This window comes from Sarcophilus harrisii, chromosome 4 (assembly GCF_902635505.1).
Source record: "Sarcophilus harrisii chromosome 4, mSarHar1.11, whole genome shotgun sequence".
Classification (NCBI taxonomy): Eukaryota; Metazoa; Chordata; class Mammalia; order Dasyuromorphia; family Dasyuridae; genus Sarcophilus; species Sarcophilus harrisii.
Window position 1 is genome coordinate 105,814,813 of NC_045429.1, and position 15,824 is coordinate 105,830,636.

Here is a 15,824-nt window from a genome sequence, read left to right on the forward strand (position 1 = left end):
TTTTACCATTTACAACCTCTGTGACCTTGGAAAAACTACTCAACTCCTCTGGACCTCAGTTTGCTCATCTGTATAATGAGGGGGTTAGTCTAAGATGAATTCAAAGGTACCTTCAAAATCTAGTCTGAATTTGTGCTATTGTGACAAATATGATGTCTACATCATGGGGTATTAAAGTATTCACATGAAATAACACATGTTCAATGCTTTGCAAATTTCAAAATACATGAGCTTATCGTGGATAGAGTACTCAGCTTGGAGATTGGAAACCTTGGTTAAATTGCCTAGGAATTATATTCTAAGCCATAGACAGGTTGCAGAGTATGTTAATGAAGAGTTTCTACATCAAAATTATCCAATATTGATAAAGCCATAGATCCTTGCTGCATTTATTTATACCAATGTAACAACAAACTGAGTTACTTGTAATCAGGACAAAAAATGATTTACTAAGACATCTCCTTGTATATAAACTTCCATATGGAATTTCTTATATGTGAATATGACATATTCTCTGAGCCATATTTCCAAAGGTAGGAATGAGATATATAATCTCTTATTTGTTCCCCATGGAATCTATGTACTGCACATCTGAGGACATGACTAAGATTAGAATGAAGTGTAGAATAAAGAATAGAATTTTTAGCTTCATTAGCACCATATTCTCACTCAGTGAGTCAACTAACATATATCACATGGGGCTATGCTAGTTACTGTAGAGAATAATTGATTAAAACAGTTTTGGTTCCCTAGAGTTTGGAATTAGACACAAACATGCAGAGAAGCTAGAAACAAAGTGGGAAAAATTGAACCAAATAATAAACAAGCAATAATTTCTATGTGGCTAGGATACATGCCTTTTGAAGATGGGGTAGTGAACTTGGAGACATTATTTCTGCTCCCCAGATTAATTCCGGAAGACTTATTGGTGGAGACAGGCATTTTAACATGTATTTGAATTGGTTGACTGCCCTGAGAATAAGGGACATTCCAAAAAGATTACATTTATTAAGGGTAAAGGTATGCAAAGAATTATAAACAATTAGGCACTCATCAATTAGGGAATGGCTAAATAAATTGTAGCACATAAAGGTAATGGAATATTATTTTGCTATAAGAAAAAATAAATGTGATAAATAGAGTGAAATATGGCAAGATTTATAAGAAGTGATGAAGAATGTAGTAAATGGAGTTGGTTACAACAATATAAAGGAATAGAATGACCACCACAAAACAATTGAAATTGAATGTTGTAAAATTATAAAGAACATGTTTAGCTGCAAAGAAGAGATATGAAAAGATAGTTCCTTCTCCCCCTCTGCAGAAGTGAAAGGATTCTTGGGGGAGAGTGAGAACAGACATTATTATGTTATGATCATATGAAGTGTCTACTAGATGTGCTTTACATATTTAGTTCATTTAATCTTCACAACCTTGGAAAGTAGGTGCTGTTGTTATGCCATTTCAGAATTGAGGAAACTCAGGCAGATATAGATTAAGTGATTTGTCCAGGGTCAGCCTAAGATTTGAACTCAGGTCTTCCTGACTCCAGACTCAGCTCTCACAATGACTTGGGATACTGTGTATGGCTCCATTATCCCCCCTCTACTATGTTGGCTCATTTTAAAGAATTTTTTTCCCTTTTATTTTTCTTTGAAAAAATTCCTTGTTATATGGATTGAATCAGGAAAGAGGAGAAAGATAGGGAAACTCGGGCAATGTAAGAACAAAGATTTCAGTACATACATACATGTATATACACACATACATATATAATACACACATAAGATCTGTTTATAGAGAATGATAAAATGGAGAACTAGAGAGATTCTAAGAAATCTAGTCTCACAAATAAGAAACTGAGGCCCAGGGAGTAAAAATGAATTGATAAAAATTGCCATGTGGTCAATAATAACACTTTCTTAAAAACTGACATTTATATAACACTTTAATATTTACTAAACACTTTATATACTTGATCTCATTCCATCGTCACAATTGCTCCCATAACATATAGGCACTATTATATTATCCCCACAAAGATGAAGAAATGGAGATTCTTGCCCAACATCACAAAGATAGCAAGCATCTGAGATGAAATTCAAACCCAGTTCTTGTTGATTCTAAGATCAGTGCTCAATGTTCACTGCCCTTTGCAGAGCCAGGATTTCAACCCAACTTTGCTCACTGAAAATCTAGTGCTCTTGGGCCTTAGTGACTTTTAGCTTTCATAATAAATATTTCCTGGTTGTTTTGGGACAGGCCCAGCATCTGTCCCCACAAGCTCGCCGTCGACTACATGCCATCCTGGCTGGTGCCTCCACATCGATGCTGATTCTGTCTAACCTGGTGTTTCTTGGGGGGAATGAAGTTGGGAAAATCTACTGGAACAGAATCTTCTTACAAGGTAAGTCATGCAGCTTCACAGCTTTGGATAGGACTCAATCTAAAATTTCTAAAACAACCCAACATCCGGGTTCTGAAATGGGATCTTAAACCAGTACCATAGTGTCAAATCATGATGCCCATGTCAAATTCTTTGGTCAGGTTGGACCTCCCTCTGCCGGAGCCTCAGTATGATTAAGTGACTCATGTCTGCATGGACTGTTCAGGGATAGTTAGATTTGGGATTTAAATCCAGGTCTTCTTCACTTCAAATCCAGCATTCTATTTTTTGTACATTTAATAAGGCAGAGGCACAGCCTATGGGAAAAGTAATAGATTTGGAGTCAGAGGAGCTGGACTAAAATCTGTGCTTTACTACTTCCTAGATACTTAATCTAAGTGTTTAGGTGATGTAGTGATTAGAATGTGTTTCCTCATCCATAGAATGAGAGATAATAATAGTCCTTACCTCCATGAGGTAAGTCATGAGCACAATATGAGAAAATATTAGTAAAGAACTATGCTAACATTAAAGTACTATATAAATGCTAGCTATTGTAGCTATTATAAATGTATAATCATCGGAAAGTCACTTAGCCTTTCTTAGTCTCAGTTTCTTCATTTGTAAAATAAAAGGGTTGTTCTAGGTGACTTCTGAGGTAATTTCTGGCTATAAATCTATGATCCCATCACTGTAATGTCAAATAGTATCTCAAATTCTTATAGCCAGAGATGCTTTTAGACTATTTCTTCTGTCCTTGCAATTACTTTTTTAAATTTCATTTTCTCTTCCAAGTATTCCAAGTTCCTTCAGTGTATGGGTAGACCAGCCCACACTAGTGATTCTACCTTTGCTCTATATAGTTCCTTAAAAATTCTCTTGGGATTCTAGGAGACCTCTAGAATCACTGCTGTCACATAGATCCTATTTTCAGTATAAAGGTTCAAAGATCATCATCTCTGTCTGCCACATGGTTTCAATTTAGTGTTAACTAGCTCCAAAGTTTTAGTCTCTTTTAAAAATTTAACTTTTTTCCAATTAATAAAAGTCTGTTTGACTAGGGCTCATGTTAACTCTATATTAAGTGAATCAGTTCAGCATTTCCAGCTAAGCTAAGTGGGCTGCTGTGTGCTGACATAAGGGAGGTAGCTACTCAGAAGTTCTGGAAGTTCTGGTGAGAAAATCATGTCATTCGTTGATTGTTATTTATTTATAGTCAAGATTTCTTCTCTGAGGCTGTGACTAATAGTTACACCAGCTCCCTGAGGGAATTAGAACCAGTCAGACATCGTGCTATTTTGCCCAGTTTCCCAAATATTTAAGAGAACAGATTGACTTTCTTAATTGCTTAACCCTTCCCTCCCCAGTGTTAAAGCCTGTTGCCTATTGGTTTTGGTCGGCTCAAGCAAAAAACCTCCATACCTGGTCTACTACTCCTTCCCTCCCCATGATCCCTGAGAGTCAGAGGTACTTTGACCATTGCTATGTTCCAGAAAGATACTAATTACACAGTAGGACTGCAGGATCAGCAATGATTTTAGCAGGAATTAGGAGCATTAGGCTAGAAGATTCTGATAACCAGTTCTTGTATCACCTTCATCTCTCCACCTAATTCCCTTAATTAGCTCTTGGTGAGTGGGAGACAATAGGCAGGATGATTTTTTGGTTATCACACATACATTGTTCTTTTGAAAAAAGCTTGAACAGAAAGGATGGATGCATAATTTGAAAGAGAGACACTCCTTAGATAGGAAGGACAATTTCTTATATTTCAGTAGGATCGTCTTCTGTGGCTTTTCAGTTACTAGTAATTGTACTACTAATAATAAATACTACTATAATAATATACTTAATATAATAATAAATACTAATAAAAATACTACTAATAATTCTGACTGCCACAAACCCCACCCCAACCTCTCAGCAAAATCAAAGCATAGCTCAGCAGATGCTCTCTTTCTAATACCAGATGTAAAGTCTTTCAAGTAGGCTCAGGACTTAGAAAATCCCAGCAGTCCTGCCACCAGGTGAGAGTGAGAAATAGTCTAGGAGTAGATATGTCGACAGACCAAGACACTGTGTCCTTATGGAATGTTGTCCTGGGGGTCTCTGGTACTCCAACCTGGAGAAGAAAATCCGATGTCAGGTGCAGCAAACTCAACTCTGTGAACATCTTTAGAAGTAAGGTTTAATCAATCATCAACTAACCAATTAGTAAACAATATTAAACACACACTATATCATGAACTCTGTGCCAGTTACTGGGGATTTAAAGGCTTTACCTGTTGTACCAAACTAGTTTTATGAGATAAGAATTAGCATAACATGGTTGATAAAAAATTGACCTTGAAGGCAGAAAAAGCTGTCTTCAACTACTGGCTGTGTGACCCTGGTTAAATCACCTAACTTCTCAATGCTTTGTTGTCTTTATTGTTTGTCCTTTGATTTCAAAAAAGTCAGGAAGGTGACTTGCAAGTAATTGGATTTAAGTGAAACAGAGCTGTTCAAAGTCATCATCCTTACTCTTTCCACTGGAGCCATCTGGGTCCAGTGGCAAGATATAGATTAGGATGACTGGATATTGTTCTAGATGCAGTGGCAGGCCTTGGTCTTTTTAAGTGAAGGTCTTCAATAGGTTTCAGTTTGAGTTAACACTCAATCTTGGATTAAGGCAAAAAAGTGGCAAAATATGGTCTCTTTGACCTAGTAAAAATATCAGTCTGGGAGGAGAATTTTCTTAGGATTTCTGGCTAAAACAGAAACAATAACTATTTACCAATACTCTGAATCATCAAAATCTGACAATGTGCAAGCAAGGGTTGGGCTGTGGTCTAATGTTGGCCAATTAGTGAAAACCAGAGTGATTTGGGTATAATGCATTGCTTTTTTTTTTTAATGATATAAATAAATAGGGAAAAAAAGAAATCTAGCCGATAAACCCCAAAATATGTTGCAAGATTTCAGTGATCAAAATTTATATTCCTTTGAACAGAGGGCCCATAAGTAAGGGTCTGATTCCCTATATGAACAGAGGGAGAAGGGGAGGAAGGAAGAAACTGAGTGAGAGGAGAAAGAGAAAGGAAGGATAAAAGGATGAAAGAGAGAAAAGAAGAAAAGAAGGAAAATAAGGAAGGAAGGAGGAAAAGAAGGGAAAGTAGAGGAGAGGACAAAAGAGGAGAGGAAAAGAGGAATAAGGGAGGGAGAGAAAGAAGGGAATAGAGAACAATGCTTTGGACAACTCTCTATGACTTTGAGTTGCAGAGAAATGACCAACTTGCATTGGTGGGGAAAATGAAATGGTATGTCCAGCTCTTGGTGCATACTCTATCTTCTAGCCAAACTAGCCTGCTTGTCTCAAGACATAAAAACTATCCTCTTCTAGATAGAGAGCTGATGGACCTCAACTACAGACTGAAGCATGATCTTTTTCTTTATTTTTCTTGCTTCTGTTTTTCTCTAGTATGGAATTGTATTTTAGATGACTTCATATGTATGATAAGTATCCTGTTTCTTGACTTTCCAGTGGGTAGGAGTGGGGTTGAGGGAGAAAGAGAATCCGGAATGGAAAACAAAAAATTAAAATTTAAAAAGAAGTAAAAAAAAAACTCGCTTACTTGCATTTCTCTGTATTCTGGATGTCAGCTACTACTTTTGAGTGTTTACACAAGTTTCCCTCATAATGGGAATCTTCTACCTTTTAGTATCTCCAGTCCTTTTTCTCAACAATTTTATATAAAATTTATATAAAATCGTTTTAAAAACCTTCTCTCATCTGTTAGCATTTACATTTATTCAATTTTTTATTTACTTTATATATATAGATTTTGTATTAGCTGTTTACGTGTTTCCTTTATCGAAATAGAAGTCCCTTAAGAAAAGTTATTATTTTGTTTTTTCTAGTATTTAATATTTGCCTTATGCATAGTATATACTTAAGAAATTTTTGAAATAGTCTCAATTGAATTCATCCTTATATTCAAAAGCCATCTAAATTCCTAAATCACTGATCAGAAGATGTAACAGCCAAAAAAATCCTATAACTTTAAAGAGAAAAAAAAGAAAAAGGAGCAATACTTGATACCTTCTTCTTTTGTCTTAAATTCAGAGCATTTAGATTTTTTAAAAATTGTATTAATACATTTTGTTTTGATACTACCTACATTTCCTGATATATTTCTCCTCTTCTTCCAACAGAGTAATTGCTTCTAACAAAGAATTAAAAATAGAGGAAAAAAGTTCAGTAAAACTAACCAATGTATCAAAGAAGTCTGATGTCATATGTAATATTCTATACCCATAGTTACCCTCCTCTACAAAAATGCTGGTTGTGGGAGTGGGAAGTACATTTTCACTTCTCCTTTGGGGCCAAGTTTGATCATTATGATTTTGCAGTATTCATTTTCAAGTCAAGATCAGGTCTGTGTTTTCCAGTTCACCCTGGGCTTGTTATTCTAGAAAGGTTATTTTAGTAAAATTTCACCACAATAAAGGCCCTGAGAATTGGATTAAAAGATGATCTGCCTGAGACCTTGGAAAGGAAAGCCATTTGGGAGACCGACAAATCCCATTTCTAATGAAAGGTAGATATTTGCAGGAAAAAAAGAAAGTGGGGGCACTAAAGATCCAGCTCTGTATATGGAGAGATGCTCCCAGCTACATCCCACATGTACCAAAGGAGATGACATGGGGTTATCGAATGCATTCTCTTTCCGTTCAGGATTTTAATCACAGGGGTTTTTTTTGCTTCTAGCTTAGCTGCAGAAGCAGATAACAGAGGTTTCAGAAAGACTCCTTTTCTGTAAGGTTTTGCAGAGATATGCAAACTTTCCCCCCTGTTTTCTACTATATACACAAGAAAAGTTAGCATGCTACAGTAGAAAGAGTGCTGTGCTTTAGGAAAACCAGCATTAAGAGACCTGGATCTTAGTTCCAGAATTGCCTTTAACTAGTGACTTGTGCTACCTCTCAGGCTTCAGGCTCCTCATATGTAAGAGTAGAGGATTGGAAACTGAGTGTAGGCAGAACTATGTCTTATCTAAACTTTGTTATCTTCTTCAGTTCTTAGCCTAATGAGTATTTATTGAATTGAATCTAATTAAGTCTACACTCTCCAGGAAAAGGCAGAATTGCTCCCTGGGGTTTGAAGGTGTTACTTTTGTAAATGATTTTTAATCTACTCCTAAAACTGGAAAAGAAAGACTTATTTCCTTCCAGAGAGAAGGTCCCTGTGGAATTTATGTACTGGATAGAGAACTGTCCTACAAATCAGACAGAGCTGGGTTCAAGTGCTACTTTGGTGTGTGACTGGGCATATGATCAGACCTCTTGGTGCACCAGGCAGCTCTCTAAAATTATAACTTACAGGGGTAGTATTTATTTTCATTCACCAATGAAACTATACTTCTCATATCCTACAAAAAAAAGTGTTTTATAAACATTTACTGTAGCTGGTATAGGAGCTAGCATTCTCAGAATAAGGAAGACCAGGGCTCATATTTAACCATATACATGCATTGCCTGTGAAGCTTCAGGAAAAACACTTAAACTTTCTGTGAATCAGTTTCCTTCCCCATCTCAAAATTTAGGAGTTTAACTTAATGACCTCTTAGGTTCCCTTTGGGTCTAAATCTATGATCCTTTTTTTTTTTTTTTTTTTGTCTCTCAAACTTTTTTTTTTTTTTTTTTTTAATTTAATAGCCTTTTATTTACAGGATATATACATGGGTAACTTTACAGCATTAACAATTGCCAAAACTCTTGTTCTAATTTTTCACCTCTTACCCCCCCACCCCCTCCCCTAGATGGTAGGATGAACAGTAGATGTTAAATATATTAAAATATAAATTAGATACACAATAAGTAAACATGACCAAAACGTTATTTTGCTGTACAAAAGAATCAGACTCTAAATATTGTACAATTAACTGATGAAGGAAATCAAAAATGCAGGTGTGCATAAATATAGGGATTGGGAATTCAATGTAATGGTTTTAGTCATCTCCCAGAGTTCTTTTCTGGGCATAGCTAGTTCAGTTCATTACTGCTCCATTGGAAATGATTTGGTTGATCTCGTTGCTGAGGATGGCCTGTCCATCAGAACTGGTCATCATACAGTATTGTTGTTGAAGTATTAATGATCTCCTGGTCCTGCTCATTTCACTCCAGCATCAGTTCGTGAAGTCTCTCCAGGCCTTTCTGAAATCATCCTGTTGGTCATTTCTTACAGAACAGTAATATTCCATAATATTCATATCTACAATTTATTCAGCCATTCTCAACTGATGGACCAACCATTCAGTTTTCCAGTTTTAGCCACTACAAAAGGGCTGCCACAAACATTCGTTACATACAAGTCCCTTTCCTTCTTTATAATCTTTGGGATATAATCCCAGTAGTAACATCTGAATCCAAAGGGTATACAGTTTGATAACTTTTTGAGCATATTCCAACTACTCTCCAAAATGGTTGGATTAGTTCACAACTCCACCAACAATGCATCAATGTCCCAGTTTTCTCGCATCCCCTCCAACAATCATCATTATTTTTCCTGTCATCTTAGCCAATCTGACAGGTGTGTATATATCTTAGAGTTGTCTTAATTTGCATTTCTCTGATTAATTGACTTGGAGCATCTTTTCATATGACCAGAAATAGTTTCAATTTCTTCATCTGAAATTGTCTGTTCATATCCTTTGACCATTTTCAATTGGAGAATGGCGATTTTTTATAAATTAGAGTTAATTCTCTATATATTTTGAAATAGGCCTTTATCAGAACCTTTGACTGTAAAATATTTTCCCAGTTTATTGCTTCCCTTCTAATCTTGTCGATTAGTTTTTTTTGTACAAAACTTTTCAGTTTGGTCTAATCGAAATTTTCTATTTTGGATGATGATCTCTAGTTCTCTTTGGTCATAAGACCTTCCCCTTCCACAGGTCTGAGGGTAAACTATCCTGTGTTCCTCCAATTTATTAATAATTTCATTCTTTATGCCTGAGGTCATGAACCCATTTTGACCTTATCTTGGTGTATGGTGTCGTATGGATCAATGCCTAGTTTCTGCCATAATTAGTTTCCAATTTTCCCAGCAATTTTTATCAAACGTAAGTTCTTATCCCAAAGCTGGGATCTTTGGGTTTGTCAAAGACTAGGTTGCTATATTTGTTGACTGTTTTATCCTTGAACCTAATCCTATTCCACTGATCAACTAATCTATTCCTTAGCCAATACCAAATGGTTTTGGTAACTGCTGCTCTATAATATAATTTTAGATCTGGTACAGCTAAGCCACCTTCATTTGATTTTTTTTTCATTAATTCCCTTGGGAAATTCTTGACCTTTTGTTTTCCATATGAACTTTGTTGTTATTTTTTTCTAGGTCATTAAAATGTTTTGTGGGACTCTGATTGGTATGGCTAAATAAATAGATTAGTTTAGGTAATATTGTCATCTTTATTATATTTGCTCGCCTATCCAAGAGCATTTAATATTTTCAATTGGTTAGATCAGACTTAATTTCGTGAAAAGTGGTCTGTAATTTTTCATAAAGTTTCTGATTTTCCCTTGGCAGATAGATTCTAAATATTTTATATTATCAGTGTTACTTTAAATGGAATTTCTCTTTGTAACTCTGATTGTTGGATTTTGTTAGTGATATATAAGAATGCTGAAGACTTATGTGGTTTATTTTATAACCAGCAACTTTGCTAAAGGTTGTGGATTATTTCTAATCTTTTTAAGAATCTCTGGGGTTCTCTAAAGTATACCATCATGTCATCGGCAAAGATGATAATTTGGTTTCCTCATTGCCTATTCTTATTCCTTTAATTCTTTCTCAGCTCTTATTGCTAAAGCTGCGTTTCTAATACAATATTAAATAATGCGGTGATAGTGGGCAACCTTGTTTCCTCCAGATCTTATTGGGAATGGTTGCAGTTTGTCTCCATTACATATGATGCTTACTGATGGTTTTAAATAGATGCTGCTGATTATTTTAGAAAGTCCATTTATTCCTATACTCTCAAGTGTTTTATAGGAATGGATGTTGGATTTTTATCAAATGCTTTCTGCATCTATTGAGATGATCATATGGTTTTGTTAATTTGGTTATTAACATGGCCAATTATATTGATAGTTTTCCTAATATTGAACCAGCCCTTCATTCCTGGTATAAATCCTACTTGATCATGAGTGTATTATCTTGGAGATGATTTTCTGTAGTCTTTTTGCTAATATCTTATTTAGATTTTAACATCAATATTCATTAGGAGTTGGTCATAATTTTCTTTCTCTGTTTCAGCCTACCTGGTTTAGGTATCAGTACCATGTCTGTGTCATAGAAGGAATTTGGTAGGACTCCTTCATTTCCCTATTTGATCAAATAATTTATATAGCATTGGGGCCAATTGTTCTTTAAATGTTTGGTAAAATTCATGTAAATCCATCTGGTCCTGGGGATTTTTCTTAGGGAGTTGTTTAATTGCCTGTTCTTTTCTTTTTCTGAAATGGGACTATTCAACAATTTACTTCCTCCTCTGTTAGTCTGGAAGTCTATATTTTTGGAGGTAGTCATCCATTTCACTTAGGTTATCAAATTTATTGGCATAAGTTGGCAAAATAACTCCTTATTATTTCTCTAATTTCCTCTTCATTGGTGGAAAGTTCTCCCTTTTCATTTTAAGACTACTAATTTCATTTTCCTCTCCCCTTTTTCTAATAGATTTACCAAAGGCTTATCTATTTTATTGGCTTTTCATAGAACCAACTCTTGGTTTTATTAATTAGTTCAATAGTTTTTTTTACTTTCAATATTTTAATTTCTCCTTTTAATTTTAGAATTTCAATTTAGTATTTGATTGGGGTTTTAATTTGGTCTTTTTAGTTTTTTTAGTTGCAAGCCCAATTCATTAATCTTTTCTTTCTCTGTTTTATTCAAGTAAGCCTCTAAGGATATAAAATTCCCTCTTAATACGCTTTGGCTGCATCCCCAAATTTTGGTATGATGTCTCATCATTGTCATTATCTTAGTGAAAATATTAATTGTATCTATAATTTGCTGCTTCACCAATCATTCTTTAAGATGAGGATTGTTTTAGTTTCCAATTACTTTTGGTCTATTTCCCCTAACTTTTTGTTGAATGTAGTTTTATTGCATCATGATCTGAAAAGAAAGCATTTACTATTTCTGCTTCTTGCATTTTAATTTGAGGTCTTTATGTCCTAATATATGGTCAATTTTTGAATAGGTTCCATGAACTGCTGAGAAGAAAGTATATTCCTTTCTATCTCCATTCAATTTTCTCCAAAGATCCAACATACCTAATTTTTCTAATATTCTATTTACTTCTTTAATTTCTTTCTTATTTGTTTTGTGGTTTGATTTTCTAATTCTGAGGTGCAAGGTTGAGATCTCCTACTATTACAGTTTTGTTGTCTATTTCTTCTTGCAGCTCTCTTACTTCCTTCCTTTAGGAAGTTGGATGCCATACCACTTGGTGCAATATGTTAATATTGATATTGCTTCGTTGTTTATGCTACCCTTTAGCAGGATGTGGTTTCCTTCCTTATCTCTTTTTAATTAGATCAATTTTTACTTTTGCTTGATCTGAGATAGGATGGTTACCCTCTTTTTGACTTCACCTGAAGAATAATAGATTTTGCTCAGTCTTTTGCCTTCTCTTATGTATCTCCCTGCTTTAAATTGTTTCTTGTAAACAACATATTGTAGGGTTCTGACTTTGATCCAGTCTGCTATCTGCCTCCTCTTTATGGGGGAGTTCATCCCATTCACATTTACGGCTAGAATTACTAAATCTGTATTTCCTACCATCCAAATAACCCCAGATTGTGCTTTACTTATTCTTGCCGCCCCAACCCTCTTTCCCCAAACTTATGTTGCCCCTCTTGTATCAGATCTTCCCTCTTTATAATCCCTCCCTCCCCCTTTGGGTCTTTTCCCCTTCCTTCCCTTATTACTCTTTTTCTTTTCCTTTTCCTCTCCCCGTTTTAATGGGGAGAAATTTTCTCTAAAACAAATGTCAATTATTTTTCTTTTAGCCAACTCTGATGAGTAAGATTCACACAATGTTCCTCCCTCTCTAAATTCCCTCAGAATGATAAGTTTCCTTTGCCTCTTTGTGGGATGTGGTTTCCCTCTTTTTATCCCTCCTTCCACCTTATTCTGCCATCATCCCTTTTCCATATCTACTTCCTTTTTATGTTATTCAGTACAATCAAATTATACATGTATTCTTTTGTATATCCACAACAGAAATACAATTCTCAAGAGTTATTTTTACCTTTTCTGCATCTCTTGAGTTCTATGGTTTGGAGATCAAATTTTTGTTTAGTTCTGGTTTTCTTCAGAAACAAATGGAATTCTTTGTTTCATTAAATTCCATCTTCTTCCCTGGAAGAAAATGCTCAGCTTAGCTGGGTAGTTTATTCTTGGCTGCATCCCAAGTTCTTGTGCCTTCGAATATCATATTCCAGGCCCTTCTTTCCTTTAATGTGAGGCAGCCAGATCTTGGGTGATCCTTATTGTGGCACCTCGGTATTTAAATGGCTTTTTTGCTGCTTGTAAAATTTTTTCCTTAATCTGATAGTTCTGAAATTTGGCCAATATTCCTTGGGGTTTTATTTTAGGGGTTTCTTTCAGAAGGTGTTCAATGAATTCTTTCAATGCCTTTTTACTCATTCTATTACATCTAGGCAGTTCTCTTTGATGATTTCTTGTAAAATAGTATCTAGGCTCTTTTTCATCAATGTTTTGGAAGGTCCAATAATCCTCAGATTATCTCTCCTAGATCTATTTTCCAAGTCTGTCGTTTTTGCAAATAGATAATTCATGGTTTTCCAGTTTGTCATTTTTTGTTTTGCGACTGATTCTTGCTGTCTCAATGAATCATTAGTTTCTATTTCAGTTCTAATTTTTAAAGGATTATTTTCTTCATTAGCTTTTTACTTCTTTCTGTATATGTCCAATTGAGTTTTTAAATGTATTGTTTTGGTTAAGATTTTTCCATTTCACTAATTTTTTTGTGAATTATTTTCTTTCAATTCACAGATCCTACTTTCTTCGAGTTCTTTGTCTTTTCCAATTTGCAAATCCTACTTTCTAGTGAATTCTTTATTTTTCCAATTCACAATTTTGTTTCCTGCACTTCCTGGGATTTTTTAACTTTTCAATTCATTTCAGGAAGTTGTTGCTCTCTTGAAGGCTCTCTTTCCTTTCCCCATTTATCTTCTAACTCTCTTTTTGAGACTTTTAATGGTCTCTTCTATGAGAGCATCATGTAAGGAGGACAGTCTGATGCATGTTTGCTGTTTGAGGTCTCTTCAGGTTTGCTGACCTGCTCTTTTCTGCATAGAAGCTGTTGATCGATCTTTTCATCTTTTTATTCATGTTTTAAAGCCTTTAGGGTATGTCTCCTAGGCAAGGGCGTTACCAGCTTCCTCTGCAGAGCAGGGAGAGATGTAAACCAATTTCTAGCTCGGAGGTATGGGAGTGCTCTGAGTGAGAGTTTTCCCTTCCCCCAACAGGAAGTGGATTCAGCACTGGCCGAGCTATCAAAGTGCCCAGTTGGGCTGTGTGGGTTAGCGATTGCCCTCGGCTGGGGCTAAGGGGTGAAAGTGTCACTGCCCCAGGCCGGAGCCTCTTGTGGGACTGTGAGTATTAGCAGCTGACCACAGACCGCAGACCGCAGACCGCCCAAACTCTGCCCCAGTGTCTCTGCCCAATGCAAATCGGCCCTGGAAAAGCTGTATGGCCCCAAGCCCAAGCCGAGCCCCCCACTGCGCAGATTGGAGGCTAACCCGGGCTGCGTCCTCCTGCCGTGCAGGATCACAACTGCCCCAAGGAAAAGCCCCTTACTGCGGGTTGGGGCTGCGCGCTTGTGCTGAGATCTGTGCTTTCACTTTCGGTTTGAGGCTTTCCTCAGAACCTAATTTCTCCCCCGTCCGCGCTGATCTCCCCCCTGGCCCCGGAACCAACCTTTTTTTGGCGAGACTGCAGATTTTTCTTCTGCCGGTGAGTTGTTCTACTTCTTATCTTTACGAATTGTAGCAGTCAAGACTATTTTTGAAATTTCGATATAATATTGATAAAGAGGGTAAGAGAAGAGCTTAGAAAGTCGCGTGTGTCTTCTCTGCCATCTTGGCTCCGCCCCCCTAAATCTATGATCCTTTAAGGAATACCAGTATTAAATGAGTGACCTAAAGATCTATATCATTTGCAGTCACACAAAATGTATCTCCATATTTTCCATGTTGAAAAAAAAATCAACTTACCTACTCACATACATACACAACTAAGAAAAATAAGGAGTTTTAAAAGTGTGCTTTATATACATTCAGACTTGATCAGTTCTTTCTCTGGAGATGGATAGCATTTTTCATCATAAGTCCTTTGGAGTATTCTTGGATCATTGTATTGCAAAGAATAGTCAAGACAGTCACAGTTAATCAACATAAAATATTTTTGTCAAATACATTACAGTGTTATAGAACCAGGAGGTTCTGCTCCCTTCAATTTGCATGAGTTCATATAAGTCTTCCCACATTTTTTTCTGAAATCATTTTGCTCACCATTTCTTACAGCACAATAATATTCTATCACACTCATATACCACAACTTACTCAACCATTTTCCAACTGATCTTTTCAATTTCCAATTCTCTGCCACCAGAAGAAGAGCTATTATAAATACACATGTGTCCTTTTACTTTTTCTTTTATCTCTTTGGGATATAGACCTAATAGTGGTATTGCTGGGTCAAAAGGTATACACAGTTTTATAACCCTTTGGGCATGGTTCCAAATTGTTCTCCAGCATGGTTAGATCACAACTCTACCAATAGTTTGTAAGAAAGACCCACATATTTAAAAAAAAAACTTAGAAGAATTATATAGAGCTGAAAATAGGATTAAAAGGATCTTTTGCTTTCAAAGAATGTCTACAGACAACTCATTCCCAACTCCCAACTGCACCCCTTTACATCAGAATTCCAGTAAAGAAAGGTATCAAGCTTCTCTGAATGATACAAGGTAGTGTCACTCATTGTATAAATTAAATTATAGCATCTTAGTGAGGGCCTGAATGAACAACGGAGCACTCCACTTTTGTATGTTTTGATAGATCTCTGATCTTATTTTTGTAAATACTTCTTCTACTGGTGCCAGTCATAACCTATCCCTATCTTGTCTGTCCTGTGTGATTCAGGTTCATATCTTCTTGCAAATGTTTGAAGAATATCTACCCAATATTGCTGAATATCTTGATTTAATTTTTAAGGTTTTATGAATATCAGTGTATCCCTCTCAGTCTGTTACCCCCATGTCTACAGTAAAACATACCCCTCCTTTTTCAATTATTCATTGCTTTGATTAAATTTTTACATTTATTAATGCATGTAAGACATCATTCATAATGCTTCATTCTT

At 35.8% G+C, this 15,824-nt stretch overlaps 1 protein-coding gene across 3 annotated transcripts in view; it reads left to right on the forward strand.

The window, feature by feature from the left end:
- Positions 1 to 15,824, forward strand: part of HHAT (hedgehog acyltransferase) — a 479,576-nt gene that overhangs the window by 346,430 nt on the left and 117,322 nt on the right. For all 3 annotated transcript variants that reach the window (XM_031937309.1, XM_031937308.1, XM_031937310.1), the window contains exon 11: positions 2,263 to 2,407. In XM_031937309.1, coding sequence (XP_031793169.1) covers positions 2,263 to 2,407 — 145 coding nt within the window. The remainder of the gene's footprint in view (positions 1 to 2,262; positions 2,408 to 15,824) is intronic.